General features: G+C 46.3%; 1 protein-coding gene across 2 annotated transcripts in view; it reads left to right on the forward strand.

Annotated features, from left to right (window-relative positions):
• PPP2R5C (protein phosphatase 2 regulatory subunit B'gamma) overlaps positions 1-18,365 on the forward strand; it is a 1,473,822-nt gene that overhangs the window by 1,235,970 nt on the left and 219,487 nt on the right. For both annotated transcript variants that reach the window (XM_078660190.1, XM_078660191.1), the window contains one exon: positions 12,004-12,076. In XM_078660190.1, the coding sequence (XP_078516316.1) occupies positions 12,004-12,076 (73 nt within the window). The remainder of the gene's footprint in view (positions 1-12,003; positions 12,077-18,365) is intronic.

Raw genomic sequence — 18,365 nt, forward strand, 5'->3', positions numbered from 1 at the left:
AGCCCAACTCCTTCCCCAGAACACTCTGAGGGTGAGGGATATGTTGAAGATGACCAATACACTTTCCCCATCAATGAACCAGATGCACAGCCGGATTCATATGATGACATTGGTGACCAAGGCACCCAAGATGTGGGGCAAGACCCACAGCCTTTCACTGCACGTGCATCCCCAACAGAAGATTCTGCAGGTTTTCATGCACTCATTGAAAGGGCAGCTGCTAATCATGATGTGGACATGCATGCTGACCCAGTAGAAGAAGACTTTCTATTTGACACTTTTTCAGTCTCTGAACGGACAGTAAAGACACTGCCTATGCTCAAAGGGGTCCTCAAACATGCTGCGGACATCTTTAAGGAACCTACCAGGGCGAGAGTGGTCAATCCACGTATCGAAAAGAAGTACAGACCAGCACCTGCAGACCCTGCATACATTCGGGGACAGTTGCCGCTTGACTCCCTGGTGGTCGCAAATGCCCGCAAAAGGGCCAACTCCCAAACAACGGGTGAAGCTCCTCCCCCGGATAAGGAGTCCAAGGTGCTAGAGGCAGGAGGCAAAAGGGTAGCTGCACAGGCTGCCAATTTTTGGCGTATTGCAAATACACAGACACTCTTGGCACGTTATGATAGGGCGCATTACGACACCCTAGAGCGGATTTTAGAACACCTGCCTTCGCAGTTTCAAGAGGGCACCAAACTGCTTATAGAAGAGGGAAAACTGATCTCCAACGCAGCCATAAAGTGTGCACTTGATGCCGCAGACACAGCAGCTAGGGCCATTAACACTAGCGTCATGCTGAGACGACAGGCGTGGCTCCGCATATCGGGGTTTAATCCTGACATTCAGACAACCATACTTAATCAGCCAGTCAATCCTGATAGACTGTTTGGTCCAGATGTGGACACCACCCTAGAAAAAATTAAGAAAGACACCGAAACTGCTAAGTCTATGGGGGCCCTACAATCACAACAGTTTCGTGGCAACAATTTTCGTCGCTCAGGTGCACGTGGAGTCACCAGAGGACAGATGGGTCAACAATCACAATTCTCTAGAGGTGGAGCACAATCCTCGTACCCCAAACAGAACAAGGGGAGTTACCGAGGAAACAGCACCAGAGGACGTGGCAGAGGGAACAACAACTCCCTCTCCTCTGCCCCAAGCAAACAGTGACTCTCTGTCACTGCCCCCCGACCACTTAACACCTGTCGGGGGGAGACTACAGCAGTTCCTGCCCGTCTGGAGAAACATCACCACAGACAGGTGGGTGCGACAACTTGTCCAGTACGGTTATTGTCTAGAGTTAAAATCCACTCCACCCAACATCCCACCAAGGCAACGGCCTATGTCCGCAGAGCACTTGCACTTATTGCAGCAGGAAGTAGTGGTGATGCTGCAAAAAGGCGCAATCGAGCTCGTGCCAGTAGAGGAGGAAGGCACAGGGGTATATTCCCTGTACTTCCTTATTCCGAAGAAGGACGGATCTCTCAGGCCCATTCTAGATCTACGTCCCCTCAACCTGTATATACTGTCAGAACATTTCCATATGCTCACACTGCAACAGATTCTTCCCTTGTTAAACCAAGGGGACTTCTTAGCAACCTTAGACCTCAAGGATGCTTATTTCCACATACCACTACACCCGTCCCACAGAAAATACCTCAGATTCACTATCCAAGGCAGGCAGTATCAGTTCAAGGTCCTACCCTTCGGAGTGACCACAGCCCCAAGAGTGTTTACCAAGTGTCTGGCGACAGTGGTTTTGGAGATGGGCTAACAGTCGATTTCCCCTTTTGTGCTTATTTTTCTGCAGGTGTATCGCCCAAATGATCTGGCCTTGTTACACCGCCACAGTCTTTGCCGTGGTAAAGTACCCAACACCCCCTCTTTACTAAAATTTTTTTAATGTTAACCCCTTTAGAAGTAAATATAATTCATTTATACTTACTTTACAGGTGCTCCCCTCTCCCCGCCCCCATCTGTCCTGAAGAAGACCCGTAGCAGAGGTCGCAACTTTCCCGTATTGCGCCAGGGTCGAAACGTCGACGGTTATGCCCCCCTTTTAATTTCCTAAAGCCTGTACCATTTTCCCAGTCCCCGTGTATAATAGTGTGTATATACTTTGTAGGGGTAGGCTTTACTTTTGTGCAATGTAAATATAATTCTTGTTTTGCACTGAACCTATTCTAAATCCTGTGCTTTCAGCCTTTCCTTCTCATCACTTGAGCACCCCCCTTTTTCTAATTCTCTTATTGCCAAATTTTTTATCAATATGTAAATAAAACTGCAGTATAAATTGTTTTGGTACTGTTTTGTTGGGTTCTTTCGCATTGATAGCAGCATTAGCTAATAATACATCTCCTTTTGTTTGTTCAGATTAAATCTGACCCCTTACTTAGTGTGAATAATTAACACTTACATTGATTGTGTCTGGTTTAACAAATTGTGTCTAGGACCACTTTTTCTATAAATATAATGGCGACAGTAGCAGCGCACCTCAGGAGGCAGAACATCCATGTCTACCCCTACCTGGACGACTGGCTCGTTCAAGCCAAGTCGGAACAACAGTGCGCCGCGGACATGTCGACTACCATTCACCTCCTTCACGATCTAGGTTTTTCGTTGAACTACCCAAAGTCGCATCTTCAGCCGGCACATGTCCGGCAGTTTCTAGGTGCGACGATCAATACCCTGACGGCCATGGCTCAACCAAACCAAGTCAGGATAAACAGCATGCAGTCTCTGATCCAGAAGTTCAGACCACAACACTCACTTCCAGCGAGAGTGTTCATGCAGTTGATAGGCATGATGGCCTCCTGCATCTTCATAGTCCCTCACGCACGGTTGCATATGCGCCCGCTCCAGGAGTGCTTAGCAAATCAGTGGACACAGGCTCAAGGACAATTAACAGACCTAGTGTTGGTTACCAGTCGGGCATACGACTCTCTGCATTGGTGGACTCCACACAACCTTTGCAAGGGCCGACTGTTCCAGGAGCCAGTGCCACAGATTACCCTTACAACGGACGCATCTCTCCAGGGATGGGGAGCTCATCTGCTCACTTACACAGTGCAGGGACTATGGACGACGCAGCAACAGAAGATGCACATCAACTATCTAGAACTGATGGCAATCTTCATGGCGCTCAAGTCCTTCATTGTACATCTGTGCAACAAGGTAGTGTTAGTCCGGACGGACAACATGACCGCGATGTACTACATTCAAAAGCAGGGAGGCACCCACTCGCCACAGCTGTCTCATCTGGCTCAGGGCATGTGACGGTGGGCCATTCAGAGGAACATCTTCCTCATGGCAGAACACCTCCCGGGCAAGGACAATCAGATGGCGGATCTGCTCAGCAGATACAGCCATCAAATGCACGAGTGGGAGTTACACCCATCTGTACTCCACCCGTACTTCCAGCAGTGGGGTCATCCGGAGATAGACCTGTTTGCAACAAAAGAAAACGCAAAATGCCAACACTTTGCCGCCAGGTTCCCTCACCCACAGTCGCAGGGGAATGCGATATGGATGAACTGGTCAGGCAAATTTGCGTACGCTTTTCCGCCAGCCCCTCTGATACCGCTGGTGGCAAGAAAGCTAAGGCAGCACTCGATGACTCTCATCCTGGTTGCTCCAACGTGGGCGCGCCAAGCATGGTACACCACGTTCCTCGAACTCTCAGTGGTGCCGCATCAAAGACTGCGCCTCACGCCCAGACTTTTAACGCAGAACCATGGAGACATTCAGCATCCAGATCCGCAACAGCTCAACCTGGCGATCTGGCTCCTGAAGTCCTAGAGTTTGGATACCTCCACCTACCTCCAGAATGCATGGACATCATCAAGGAGGCAAGGAAGCCTACTACCAGAGCATGCTATGCTGCAAAATGGAAGCGTTTTGTCATTTACTGTACAGCCAATGACATCAACCCGCTAGATGCATCTATCCCTAACATCATTTGCTATCTGCTACATCTTTACAAGTGCAATCTAGCGTTCACTTCTATTCGGATACATCTATCCGCCATTGCAGCTTATCTTCAGAATAGGCAGCATCTCTCTGTCTTCAGGGTGCCTGCCATTAAAGCTTTCCTTGAAGGTCTGATACGAGTCATTCCCCCAAGAACACCGCCAGCTCCGGTGTGGAACATCAATGTGGTCCTCACCAGACTGATGGGACCACCCTTTGAGCCACTGCACTCATGTGAACTCCAGTTCCTAACGTGGAAAGTAGCTTTCCTCATTGCTATTACGTCACTGAGGCGTGTTAGTGAGCTACAAGCGCTCACAATCCAAGAGCCATTCATTCAGATTCATCCAAATAGGGTAGTGCTACGTACTAACCCCAAATTCCTTCCGAAGGTGGTGTCACAGTTTCATCTCAACCAAACTATTGACTTACCGGCATTCTTCCAAAACCCACAAACGGTAGCGGAAAGAATGCTCCATATGTTAGAGGTACGGAGGGCGTTGATGTACTACATAGACAGAACACAACACTTTAGGAAAACAAAACAACTTTTTGTTGCCTTCTCACCACAGCACAAAGGCAACCCTATTTCCAAAGCAGGAATAGCCAGGTGGATCGTTAAGTGCATCCAAATCTGTTATCAAAAGGCCAAGCGCACTTTAACAATACCCCCAAGGGCGCACTCCACACGCAAATTGGGGGCATCCATGGCTTTCCTGGGGAACATTCCTTTAGAAGACATTTGCAGAGCAGCCACGTGGGTTACCCCACATACCTTTACAAAACACTACTGTGTTGATGTGCATTCCAAGCAGCAAGCTGCTGTAGGACAGGCTGTTCTCAAGACACTTTTTCAGGTTTCTGCAGCTGGCACGGGCAACCGCCGCTGATGGAGGGACTGCTATGTATTCTATGCTAAGATATGAATTTAGCAGCCCACATGCCTAGAACTGAATATGCTACTTACCAGTATGCATCTGTTCTTGGCATGTAGGGCTGCTAACATTCATATCGCCCACCCTCCTCCCCGGTGCCTGTCGCAGCTGCAGATATACTATTGTATTCAATCATTAGCATGGGCATCCTTTACACTTTTCACTCCATCCTTTGCCACAATGGCGAAAAACAATCTGGGGATGGAGCCGATGCCCATGCGCACTGTAGTCCAGGGGAGGAGCCACCTATCTCAGGATACTTCGAAGACTCTTCCAGGACAACAATGTGCGATCATCCGGACCCAACACTAGGCGGCGATCTAATGCTAAGATATGAATGTTAGCAGCCCTACATGCCAAGAACAGATGCATACTGGTAAGTAGCATATTCATTAGTATTAGATTCCTTACCGCCCCACCCATCCTCCCCGTTCTGCGAACTGATACCTAGGGTTAAGGACATCCCTTTCAGGGCCCTAGTTTCAGATGGCACCAGTGTTGGTTCTCACATGGCTCTGCGTGTTCTGGCGCGGAAAAGCTGTGTACAAAGAACTGACGTCAGCGCGCGAGGCGGCGTCTATATACTCCAGCGACGTCATCACGACGCCGACGACGGACGCGGAGCCGCAGGGGACGCCTGCAGACGACGCTTACTGACGCGCAGGGGTACTGCTACGCAAAAGTTTCCGGATCCAGACTGACGCCTGGGGATATTCTAAGGTAAGGAATCTAATACTAACTACTGTTTCTTACAGATATATCGTTACCAAAGGTAAGTAACTTGTTCGTTATGTTATGTTACAGGAGTTTGTAGATGCTTCTAATACTGGAATTGTTGTTGAGGTATGATTCCAACATGTTTGATACCAAACATGACCGGGTTCGGTGGAGCCACTATATAGTTAGACATCTCTTAATGACTGGTATTCACTATATGTATTAAAATGGCTGACCACACTTACAAAACTGGAGAATAGACTCCGGTTTTTGTAGGTGTGTTCTAATCATGCAGCAGCACCCTCATACTTACAACCAAGCACCCTGCCCTTAGGACTGAGGAGCCTGCCATAGGAGTGACTTACAGGTTTTGAGTGTAGTGACCTCAGTGCAATAGCAGGCCTTTAGTCACAGTTTGAGTGGTCTCTCATTGATGGCACAATACATGCTGCAGCCCATGGGACACCCCTGGTGTACCTATGCCCTGGGTGCCTTAGTACAATTTAATAGGCACTTACAAAGGTACACCGGTAGCAATTGTGGATGTACAGAAGTACTTCCCATATTCAATTTAGGGAGAAACACATTGCCTGGGGTCCTGATTAGCAGGGCCCCAGTCGGACTTGTAAAAAACAAAAAACATACTGACACCAGTAAGAAGTGAGGGTACCCATGAAAGCAGATCCTACTTTCCTACAGATGTCTTCGAAGAAGGCCGGCTTCAAGCCATGTGGCGCCTGTCACAACTGGCCTGCACCTTGTATGGTTTTGGTGCCTCAAGCTGGACTATGACGCGATGGCCTGACCAGACTGCCACGCCATGTACCTGAAGGCCTTGAGGGGGTAATCAGTCAAGCTTATGACTGCTCATCGTTCAACGCAGCGACGTTAACGGTCTTAGTTGAGAGGAAGGTCTCTGGAGTGGTCACGGAGCCCAAGGTCGTAATCGCTTTCGAAGTCGTCGAGACACTTGGGTAAGTCAAAGTCCCACAAGAAGAAAAAAGTCAAAGCGCGCATCGACTTAATCACGTCCGTCGGCCGACGAGACAAGTGAGCACCGCCACTCGAGATCTGGTTCCTCGGTTGACCAGTGTCTGTGTCAGCTCAGCTCCTCCCCGCGTTTCCAGGAGCCAAAGCGCTCCTTGCCCATTTGAGCTAATTTTATGAGACCATGCACCTAATCTTTGAGCAGCCCATTCCCTCCGGCATGCTTACGACCCCATGGATTCAGGAGGGTCCCCCTACTGGATCCGCGCCAGTTGCTCCAGCGCCACTCGGGCCCCCCATGATCCATAGATGGATCCGGATACAGGCCAGTTGTTCCACCTCAACCTTCCTTGATACCCATTCCAATCCAGCAGCTCCATCCCTATTCTCATCCCGGAAACGGACCGCAATCGAAAACAATAGCGACAGTATCTGAGAAATTACCTAAGACGGTATTGAACCGGAGCAAACGTCCGAATAAGAAAGTGGGGGAAAAAGAATCAACAGTGGAGTCAAGGACAATGCGCATTGCAAGCAAGAGTAGCAGTCACACTCGAAAAAGACACTGAGATCGGAGGGCTCGACGACTTGAGATGTCTCAATGCATTGCTGAAGACACACTGGACCTCTTTGGTTCGGAACACAAGGTGGAGTACCATCCATCGGCTGTTGACGAAGGTAACCTTTTTACTGATGAGAGCTCCAGATCCAATGTAGAAATGCACAACATCACTCCAGGGCAAACCGGGAGTACTGTGCACTTGCCACCTCCACCCTGGTTAGTGCAAATGTTGATAAACTTCACTGCCTCCACACCAAAAAAACAAGGCTGTTGTTGGGCCACCACTGTCTTTGAACCCTGGTCCACACCAAGCAGCTGCTTTGGACACGTCCATACTCGGCTTACAAAAAACAGCCTATACAAGCAGATCGGCTCCAAGAATCACCTAGCACTTGAGCCGACCTTCAGCGCCAAAAGCTTCAGAACCGAAACACCATTCCACCTCGGCTCAGAGAAAATCTGCTTTAGAGCCAAAAGCATCAGCACCAAAAATTACATTGGCTAAACCTGCGTTGGAGTCCAAAACAGTTGCCACACACTTCTTGGAAACCGTAGAACCGGTGCTTGAGTGACTTCATCAGAAGTTGGGCACAAGTCAAAAGCACCTAATGATTCATCTAGATACTGGACGTATCCTCACCAGACTCCCACACTCAGGGTCACAACCTGCAAAAAGACAGCTGTTTTTTTAAGGAGGCTTTGAACATTCCTCTAAAGAAGAAAAAGGGGGATAAAGCTACCAGCCCACTGCGAACCAGCCCATCACCATCACAGCCTGCTGTGCACACCCCATCACCACAGCTCTCACCTGCTCACTCTATTACTGAGTCACCTGAGGATTTACCTCACTCCTACACAGGTGATGGGAGTGTATGGAGACCAATTATCAATCCCACCTCAAGATGATCCGTGAGAGTCATATGATACAGACCCACCTGATAATACAGACCTGGATCTATATCTGGTCAGACCTCCTAATCCCCCCAATGATGCAACAACTTATGACCAGATAAGTAGGGTGGCTACATTCCATAAAGAACCTCTGCATACTGATCTTTATTTTATTTGAAATTCTCTCATCCAATCAGCGTCTGGCACAATATCTGCCAATGCTTAAGGATATGCTCAGGTACACTCAAGACATTTTCAACCACTCCATTAGGGCTAGAGTTATCACTACCAGGGTCGATAAACAAATACAAGCCCTCGCCAATTGAACCTATATATATTAAGAGACAACTTACACCTTACTCATGGCCACAGCCCATAAATGGGTAAACTCTCAGATATCTGCCAACCATTAGAGGATTGCAAACGCCATTGGTCTCTTATCGTGCTATGACAGGGCCCACTGAGATGAGATAGAGGAGATTCTCCAGCATCATCCCGAAGAGCACAAAAAGCATACGATTTCCTGGGTGGCAAACTTGTATAAAATACAACAATACGCTGTTCCCTTGATACAGCTGACACAGCAGCTAGGGGCATTAATTCAATTCTGCTCCTTAGGTGACATGCCTCGCTAAGGGTGTCGGACTTTATGCTTAAAGTTCAACCGAACTTACTAGCTCTCCCTTGACGAGGGAACATCTTTTTGGTCCCCTGGTAGACACCCTTCTAGAAAACATAAAGATAATGCAACGGCAAAAGCAATGAGAGCATTGCAAAAATCACAGCGCGTGGAGCCGTTCGCCACTCATCCTATCGTGGAGGGTCCAAGACAACCTCCCCTGAGACATTACCTCCTATCATAAAACCCAAACCTAAACATCATCCCCCAGTATGATGTAATACGTGGTCATATATGGGAAGTAATTCCAGAGGCAGAGGTAAAGTAGGTTTTACTAAACCTTCCAACTCCACCACCAAGCTGTGACTTACGTACAATTCCGCCTGATCATACCACACCTGCTGTTGGGGAAGACTTCAACAGTTCTTTCCCGCATCATGGAACATCACCCGACCACTAGGTGTTGGATATTATCTAACGTTATTGCCTGGAGCTCACTTCCACACCTCCAAACATTCCACCTTACACCCACACACACTCAACAGCCCATCAGCAGCTGCTTAGAGGAAGGCCACGTCATCCTGGAGACGCTGACGACGGACGCGGAGTCGACCGACTCCACCTACTGGTGTACAGGGCTTTTGCTAAGAAAAAATTCCCAGGTCCAATCTGACGCCTGAGGGAAATTCTAAGGTAAGGAATCTATAACTACCCTATGTCTTGGACACATGCATTGTTACCGAAGGTAAGTAACTTTTACTTCTCTGACAGCTCCTTGGACCCACTCATGGGAATCCCACTGGTAAAGCTTTTATATTAAGCTATACCTGAGGAAGCCTATTCACAGAGGAGTACATTAGAAATATAGATTTTCTTTCTACACCCCTTCCACGCTTTTTGATTGAGGTGTAAAGTGCACCACTGTAAATTACAATCAGCACCTGGGATAGTCTGGCATTCACTTGTCTGTACTCATTCCTTGGCCGTACTGCTGACTCACTTGCATCTGTCAGTTTCCCCCCACATTCATAACTTTAAAGTACTAAAATAAACAATTTGACACAAGTTTGACAATTTATGCCTTAATTGACTAAAATAACCAAGTGTTTAATTTTGCATATTCTACATTCTCAATTGCATTTTCCATTTATCAGGAATGTTTATTGCAAATGTATTGACAGTGTGGCATTTTCAGGTCTTGCGCTGCAGTGCGCAGCATTTCTCGCTCAGAGTAAGACCTCTTTTACGGGCTTCAGAAAGCTGACCACATGCTCGTGTGTGTGGTTTTGCTTTCGCAGGCTGGTATTGGCTTTAGCATGTTTTTAATAAAGAAAAATACGGCACGCAATTGGGCAAAGGCGGGCGCATGTCCTGCCTTTGCTCCGCCCATTACCACCGGTATCTATTACGTGCAGCAGCGCGCGTTCGCCTCGCTACCGCGCTCCCTTACCCCCGGAGGATGAATAACTACAATACAGTGTGATAGTCGCAGAAGGAGGGGTAACTGTACCTGTACTGCAAGCCTTTGACGCCGCTGCAGCCAGAACCTCCTAGCCCTCGAGGCCCGGGGACGCTCTTGTTCAGCAGCTCCAGAACCCCCTGCATCGCGACTCCGTGGACGCTGACCACACTGCAGCCCCCACCGCCGGGAGCTGCAGCCTCCTGTGGTCCTCTCACTGCAGTCTCCTCCTCGTCCTCTTAATTCCCAGGGCCTCTACAGTACAGCAACTCAGAGAAGGGTCTCGGAGCCTGGATATTGCCTCCTTTCCAAAGTCTGCCCCGGCTTGGCGAACCTTACACCCGCCTCCCAGGGAGACACAGGGAAAGCAGGAGGTGGGACAAGTAATGACACCACAGCCACTACGCTTCCGGAGCCCTGCAGAACAGACGCTGGGATACCCGTCTGAAGTCAAAATAGCGCCATTTTGGTTAATGAGCAATACATGAACAATAGAACCAAAAAATGCTAGAATGTCACGATTTCACGGGAAGATCGGAAACCAAACTTGAAAAACACCTTCTTTAAGAGTGAACTGCTGAAAATACGAATGGGAGACGCGCTATTATGATAGCAGCTTCCAACGTTGAATTAGTTGGGTATTTTATTTTTACCGTAACAGTTTTGATTGCATTTCAAAATCATAGCCACTTCAAAACATAAGTTGATTTTGAGTTAGTGAGCTCGATATTCGTAGATAATAGAAAAGGTAGAAAAAATACCAGACGTTTTAACTTGTATAGAAGATTCAACATTGGCGGTAAAACTGAAATCTTTTAGTGTTATGGCATGAAACAAGAGCTTTAACTGGAGTCAGTCCTGCCACTCCAGAGCACCAGTCATTAATAGAAAAGCTATGTGCTTTATAAAATCCTAAAATGGGAAACTAGAAAAACAAAGACATTAGCTTAAGCAAGCATTGGCATAGCCAATAGGTCTCGTTCATTGAATTACTGGTATGTTGGCCCGGATTGATAGATGTTTTTACCAATAAACCTTTATTTTAATCATTAATGACTTGGGATACTGAGACTGCATTAGATAGGTGCTTTGTCACTGGCCTTTGTTGTTAACATTTACACTTTGGCGTTGATGAATGACCCTCCCTGCCTGAATGAGGCCTCGACACTCCCCGCAAAAGTTGTCTTACTAACAATGAAGCACACGTAGAAAGAAGCGAAGGATTCGTAGCTACTTGCAGCGTCACTTCCTGATAAGTTATAAAACGCTGAAACCACCTCCTCTCGTGGTTAATAATATTGGGACCCTCCCATCGCTTCATCCACGGACCCTTCCATACGCACCAGTTTCTTAGGTCTCACTAAGCTGTTCACGTATAGAGCCCTTCTCTTGCAGGGGTTTGATGGTGGTCCCTTTTCCTATGCCCAGCCCTCATGTCTAAAGAGGCGGGCCGCCACCGTGTTTAATAACACATGCTAACCAGTGATGGGCACACAAACTGTAACCCACTGATCCTGAAACAAGCCAAAGAAAAATAGGTTGTAATATAATTAACGCAGGCAGTAATGTAACTTTGTTATGGCAAGGTCTATTGCAACCACTAACAATTCCAGTACAAACCACATAATTCCAATACACAACACATACATTCACTACACTCCAAACCAAAATACATAAGTAAAAGACAGTCATTTACAATGCCAATAGCTCTAACTCTTGCAAATGCGAGACCTATTGCATTGCAAATGCTTGTTAAATAATTTGTGGTTTGAAACACTAGCAAGATTTGTTTGAGAAAATCTTATGTTTTTTTCTGTTGTATGCAATTTAGCCTTGTTTTAAGTATGGCTTTACTGTCTTCCAGGGAAAAACTAAAATTGAAAGAACGAGAAGAAGCTTGGGTTAAAATAGAGACTCTAGCCAAAACAAACCCAAAGGTATGTATTCAGTAACATTTTTATTTATTTTATTGTGGTAATATTTCTCATGAAACTGGAGTGTTTTTGTTAGCAGGTGCTTTGTAGATCATAAACCTGTTGAAGGCATTTCAGTGCATCCTACAGCCTTCAATCCCAGTAGAATTCTTCCATGCTGGGATCTATTGAGGTACTTTCATTGAGTTAACAGTAAGATGTTTACAACTATGTGAGTCTGTGGATGCTGTAACAAGCAATGTGTTTAAAAAAAACTTGTACCAAAGATATAATTAGAAAGGTTCCAAGATTTCCTCCTCATAAATGAAACCGGTGTGGATGATCGATGTGCATGAGGATTGTTATCTACTCATAGTTTCTAAGACTTCTTCCTGCTCCGCATCCAAATTTCACTGTCTGTCCCATTTACGTTTCTGGATCCGCTCCAGAGGTTGTTCTTCATCACGCTCAAAGTCCTCAGGTAAGGAATCTGCTCCTGCTTGTCTATCACATTCATCTCTATCCAGGAGTATATCTGATTTCTACGACGGCCGATAGCAGACGCGAAATATAACTAAATCAGGGCATCCATCCCTGTTCATACGTCGTACCTGCTGACCCCTGGATTCTCCATAGCTACAGACAATATTCTCGCTATAGGATTGTCCATTTTAATAAACAAGATTTCAATACTTTGATGTCTATGTTCCATTAAAAAGACCACTCGTCTGTACCTCAGGACCCGATGTACCATCAGCAATTTGATATTTAAGGTCCATGAAACCCTTTCTTATTTTCAATATAGAATAAGAATACTAAAGCCTTTTAAACATAGGAGCATTATTTGCCCAACGGTCATCTAGGCTTCCTGTCTCCATCCACACAGGAATTTGTGGCCTAATTTCCTGATGAAGGCGTCACTTTACGCCGAAACGTGCATCTAACCACACACAGTTTTGCCACACCATTAACCATTGGATTGTATTTTTTTATATCAACTGTTGCACCTATGAATTGTACATTCTTTCTTTTAAAGAAAACTATGTTATTAAGAGTGAATATTATATGTTGATCACGTATTTTGTTTTTAACTTGATATTTTAAGTATTAAATAAACTAGAATATTTGTATTGCCTTTGTTTGCTTGAAACTTTCTGTACAGGTTATATGAAACGCACATTATCCAGTATTATAGTTGTCTTTCATAGATTCACATGCCTGAATCATTCCCCGTCGTCGAGATGGGAGTCCCCGGTACATAAATAAGTAATGTCCCATAGACATATAGAGAACAGTAGGCCATAGGGCCTCACTTTTGTAAGATATCTAGGTCCTTTTGTAAAAAGGACCAAACTCTAGAAAAGAGCCAATCAGCTGTCACATCCCTCTAGAACCTTCCTGGCAGGAGCCTCAGTCCCTCAGATTTTCTACCGCACATTGTGCTAAGGGAGTCTCCCCTGAGCTCTGCTCAGGTTTGTTGCTTTACAGCATTTTCTGCAGTTTAGGATATTGTTTCCTGTTTTTCTCTTCAAAGAAAATTAATATGGCTGATGCTCCTACGAAGGGTCTCTTCAGAGCTTGTACCTCTTGTGGAAAAAAGAGGTTACACATTGATGACCAACACAAGGACTGCCTGTACTGTCTATACCGAGATCACGTCATTAAGGACTGCAAGGTATGTCGAACCTTTTCTACTAAGACTCTAAAAGACAGAGAAGGACGCCTTTTGATCTGGCTCCAAGGGCTTAGTGATAGAGACAATCTGGATTCCTCTGAGGGAAGAGAGGGTTCTTCAATCTCCTCAAAATTGTCTCTCAAAAGACCTAGGGTAGCTTCCCCTGGCCCCTTGGATACTCCTCAAAAGAAGGCAGCTAAAAAGTCTTCAGAGGTCAAGGCAAAAACAGCTTCAGAAAAGGAAGTTCATACCTTTAAGAAGCCTGCACAGTCGACGACAACGGTATCGTCGACGACATCATCAGGGATAAAGAAAGCAGTATCTCCTGTTTATGTATCTACGTCGACGACGACAGTCTCGACGGAGTCATCGTCATTATCATCATCGACGACAACAACTCCATCGTCGACGGCGGGTAAGGCTGTATCGTCAACAATTGTAATTAAAAGATCGGCGTCGACAATAGCCTCGCCGACAACAACATCTATACCGTCTACGGCAACATCATCGATGACGGCTGTCGTCGCTACTCCGTCAACGATCTCACCGTCGACGGGACCGTCGACGGTGATTGATTCTGGCTTTCAGTCAGCTTCGGTGTGTCTGAAGATTACCAGAAAGACGCTGACGCCAGAGCTAACTTCCCCTAGCGGTGTGCAGCTATTACCACCAGCACATCTACTTCAGGATGAAGATTCTGACGATGGGGATATGTTCCAATTGGCGACTAGCCCATCAGAGCTAAATGCCAAAGCTCGGATGAGGAGGAAGTTGAGGAGCAGGTGAATCGTCCGCCACCTACACCTATGGTCTGCCTGCCAGCTTCCCTGGTTACAGATCTAAGATACCTTATAGAAGACTACAAGCAGAGGTTCCCAGAATCTCCCGGCACCTCAAGCTCCCGCAATGGCTCCATCGCCGAGACCAAGACCCCGCCCCTAATCATTCAGAAGGAACGAGTGGATATACCAGGTCCTCAATCTTCGGGGGGCGAAGAAGAGGAAGAAGAGCAGGAGGAACAGCAAGAAGAAGGGGAGCTGCAGGATGATCAATCCGTCAATAATGACGGGGAGGATTATGTCGCAGCCTCACCAGCATCTCCGGATCCTGCTCCATCAAATTCGCCACCATTTGATATAGGTGGTTTCCATAATGTGTGTGGAGAGGGCCGCTAAGCGGTTCCAGATTACAATGGAGTCTCGGGAACAGGAATGTTTCCTGTATGATTTTAAGGAGCCATTAAAGAAGTCAACGAGAACAATTCCTATGATTGATTATCTCTGGAAACAGGGGGAGCAGATCATGCAGAATCCCCCCTCAGTTTCACCTGTAATCCCTAGATTAGACAAAAAATACAAGGCTCCAAATTCGGCAATGGCCTGTCTGACAGGTCATCCTAAACCGGATTCTGTGGTGACGCAGGCGGCCCAGAAAAATTCTAGAAATCCTTCTTCTCCTGTATCGGCTCCTCCGGTTAAAGACGGAAGAAAGCTGGACAACATAGGAAAGCGTTTTTCAACAATGTGGGCAGTGACTGTCAAGGCTGCAAATGCCTTAGCGCTTCTCGGGCGCTATAATAGACAGCTGTGATCAGACATAGCCCCATACCTGTCTGAGTTACCTGACGCGTCCAAAGAAGAGGTGAAGAAAATACTCATAGAAGGGGAAACATCAGCATCAGAGATTATAGACTGTGCTATGGATGTTGCAATGACAGGATTTCGACAGCTGGCTGGTGCAGCAGTTTTAAGACGTCAAGGATGGTTAAAAGCGACCTCATTCCGTCCAAAAGTGCAGTCAAAGATCTTGGAGATGCCATATGATGGCCAGCTACTATTTGGCCCCACAATTGATGAGGCGTTACAAAGCATTAAAAAGGATACGGACACTGCAAGGGCCTTAGGCACACTTCAGTATAAATCTCAGTCCTTTCGAGGAAATAGAGGAAGAGGACAATCTTCCTACAAAGGAGGTTTCCAGTACAGATCCTCTTATTCGTCCAACCAGAATAGGCCGCAATACCAACAGCGCCAGCAACAACAACAAGGCCAACAGTCCTCATACGGAAAGTCGTCCTTTCGAGGCAGAGGACAGAGAAGAAACAACGGGCGAAGACAATGACATCTTACTTCGGCCAGTCCACACTTCATTTACCTTATTAAAAATTGGAGGAAAAATTACCTATTTCCTACAGAATTGGAAAAAGCTTATACGGACCGGTGAGCCCTTCAATTAATACAATTCGGCCACTCCATGGAATTCATGAGCATCCCTCCACGAACCCCGCCTCGCCCAATGCATCACAAAAACCTACGACTGCTTCTGCAAGAAATCTCTTATGTTGCAGAAAGGAGCGATAGAGAGAGTTCCACCATCCCAAAGAGGGAAGGGATTTTATTCCAGTTTCTTTTTAATCCAAAAGAAGAAAAAGAAATGGAGACCAATCCTAGATCTCAGGGCTCTCAACAAGTTTCTGAAGCAACAGTCGTTTCGCATGGTAACGATCCAGGAAGTTTTGCAGCTTCTGGAGGAAGGGGATTTTATGGCGTCATTGGACTTACAAGACGCTTACTTCCATATACCAATTCACAAAAATCACAAAAAGTACTTGAGATTTGCAGTAGCGGGCAGGCATTTCCAATTCCGTGTCTTGCCCTTTGGACTCAAGTCTGCGCCCCGCATCTTCACCAAATGTCTCTCCCCAGTGTTTTTTTGCCACAAGCCGCCGGCGAGAGCAACCGACTAGGCGCGTAGCTACCCAACGAACGGTATCTGACACGGACTTTGGACGTGACAGCGCCTTTCACCTTCCGCCTCAGGACGTTTTATATACAAATAAACTCGACACTGGGACCAATTGTTTAACAATCACTCGCTCAAGGATATTACTCAAAACCATCCCCAGATCCACAAGAAAGGTTGACACCCATTGATATGGACAACACTCCTTAAAGACCAGTAACTCTGGTCCGTTTAGTTCCCTCGGATAGGATCTATTCTGCCCTGATGATGAGAGTCTTCTGAATAATACAGGGAGACTCGAAACGCGTCGGCATTTCATTGATTCATTAAAGGAATTGTGGCATTCATTTATTCATTAAGGAACCGTACTAGTGCCACTTGTGACATTTCTTGTGTTTAAGAAGTATTCATATACAATAATATTTGAACAAAAGTGTGGGAGGGATCACACAACGTTACACTCCCTGGACATTTAACTCAAGTACTGTCCCTTGGTAGCTGTTTAATGATTTAGTTAAATTTTTTCATTCTTGCAATTTTAGAGCACATTTGCATTGTATGTTTTTGTATTTACATTATCATTTCTTACATGTCAATTGCATATATTGTTGTATACTTAACAATGGTGTATGGTTTTATGTGAAGTTGATATTGTTTTTTCTCTGTCAACAAAAAGTGATGTTTTTCAAAAAAAGTCAATGAGAAGTAAATGACATAAATGAATTGTCCGGGTAAACAAATAAATTTTGGTTTATCCGCTTGTATGAATTAATTGTTGTTTTCAAACAAGATCAGAGGCATAGGTAAAATTCCCTTTGTACCATCTCCCCAGTGGCGGCATATCTCAGGCAATGCCGTCATCAAGTCTTTCTCTATCTGGACGACTGGCTAATCAAGGTACCATCCTTTGAAGACACGCCCAGGTCTTCAAACGCCTGTCTGAATCTCTTCAATTGACTGGGTCTCACGATCAATCAGAAAAAATCAATCCTGCGACCATCTCAAACTATCAACTTTTTGGGAGCAACCTTGAACATGACCTCCGCAAGAGCATTCCCCTCTCAGGAGAGGCAAAACAAGCTTCTAGGGCTAGCGTCTACAGTAGCCTCAAACAGAGTGTTGAAGGTCCGACTCTTCAAGTACCTTTTAGGGATGATGTCTTCGTGCATCCTGTTGATCCCTCACTGTCGCCTACGGATGCGTCCTCTGCAGGAGGCACTTTCGAGACAGTGGGCCCAGTGCACGGGGTCATTCGACGACCACGTGAGAGTGACTTCTCAGATGGTAAAGGCCCTAAGATGGTGGATGTCTTCACGGAACCTGTCCCTAGGTTTGACATTCCTACTTCCAGTGGCTCCTCATGTAATAACGACGGACGCTTCCAAAGAAGGTTGGGAAGCTTTCCTGCAAGAACTGCAAATGAGCGGAAAGTGGTCAACCACAGAGAGAGAGCTCCACATCAATCTGCTCGAGTTGAGAGCGGTATTCTTGGCTCTACAGTCGTTCCTACCAAGAATCAAAAACTCCCTAGTGCTTGTCAGGACGGACAACACCACGACAATGCACTATCTCAACAAGCAGGAGGGACGCGCTCGCTGACACTCTCGCGCAAGTCGCAAAAAATCTGGAACTGGTTGATAATGAACAATGTAGCCCTAAAGGCGGAATACGTTCCTGGTATGGACAATGTGCTCGCAGACTCGTTGAGCAGACAAAAATCATCGTCTCACGAGTGGAAGTTAGACCAGAAGATTCTCAACCAAATCTTGTCGAGATGGGGCACACCACAAATAGATCTCTTCGCTACGAGGATCAACGCCAAATGCCCACTCTTCGCAAGTTGGCATCCCCAATCAGGGTCTCTAGGGAATGCATTTTCCATCGCATGGCGCAACG

Source organism: Lissotriton helveticus, chromosome 9, assembly GCF_964261635.1.
Source record: "Lissotriton helveticus chromosome 9, aLisHel1.1, whole genome shotgun sequence".
NCBI classification, from domain to species: domain Eukaryota; kingdom Metazoa; phylum Chordata; class Amphibia; order Caudata; family Salamandridae; genus Lissotriton; species Lissotriton helveticus.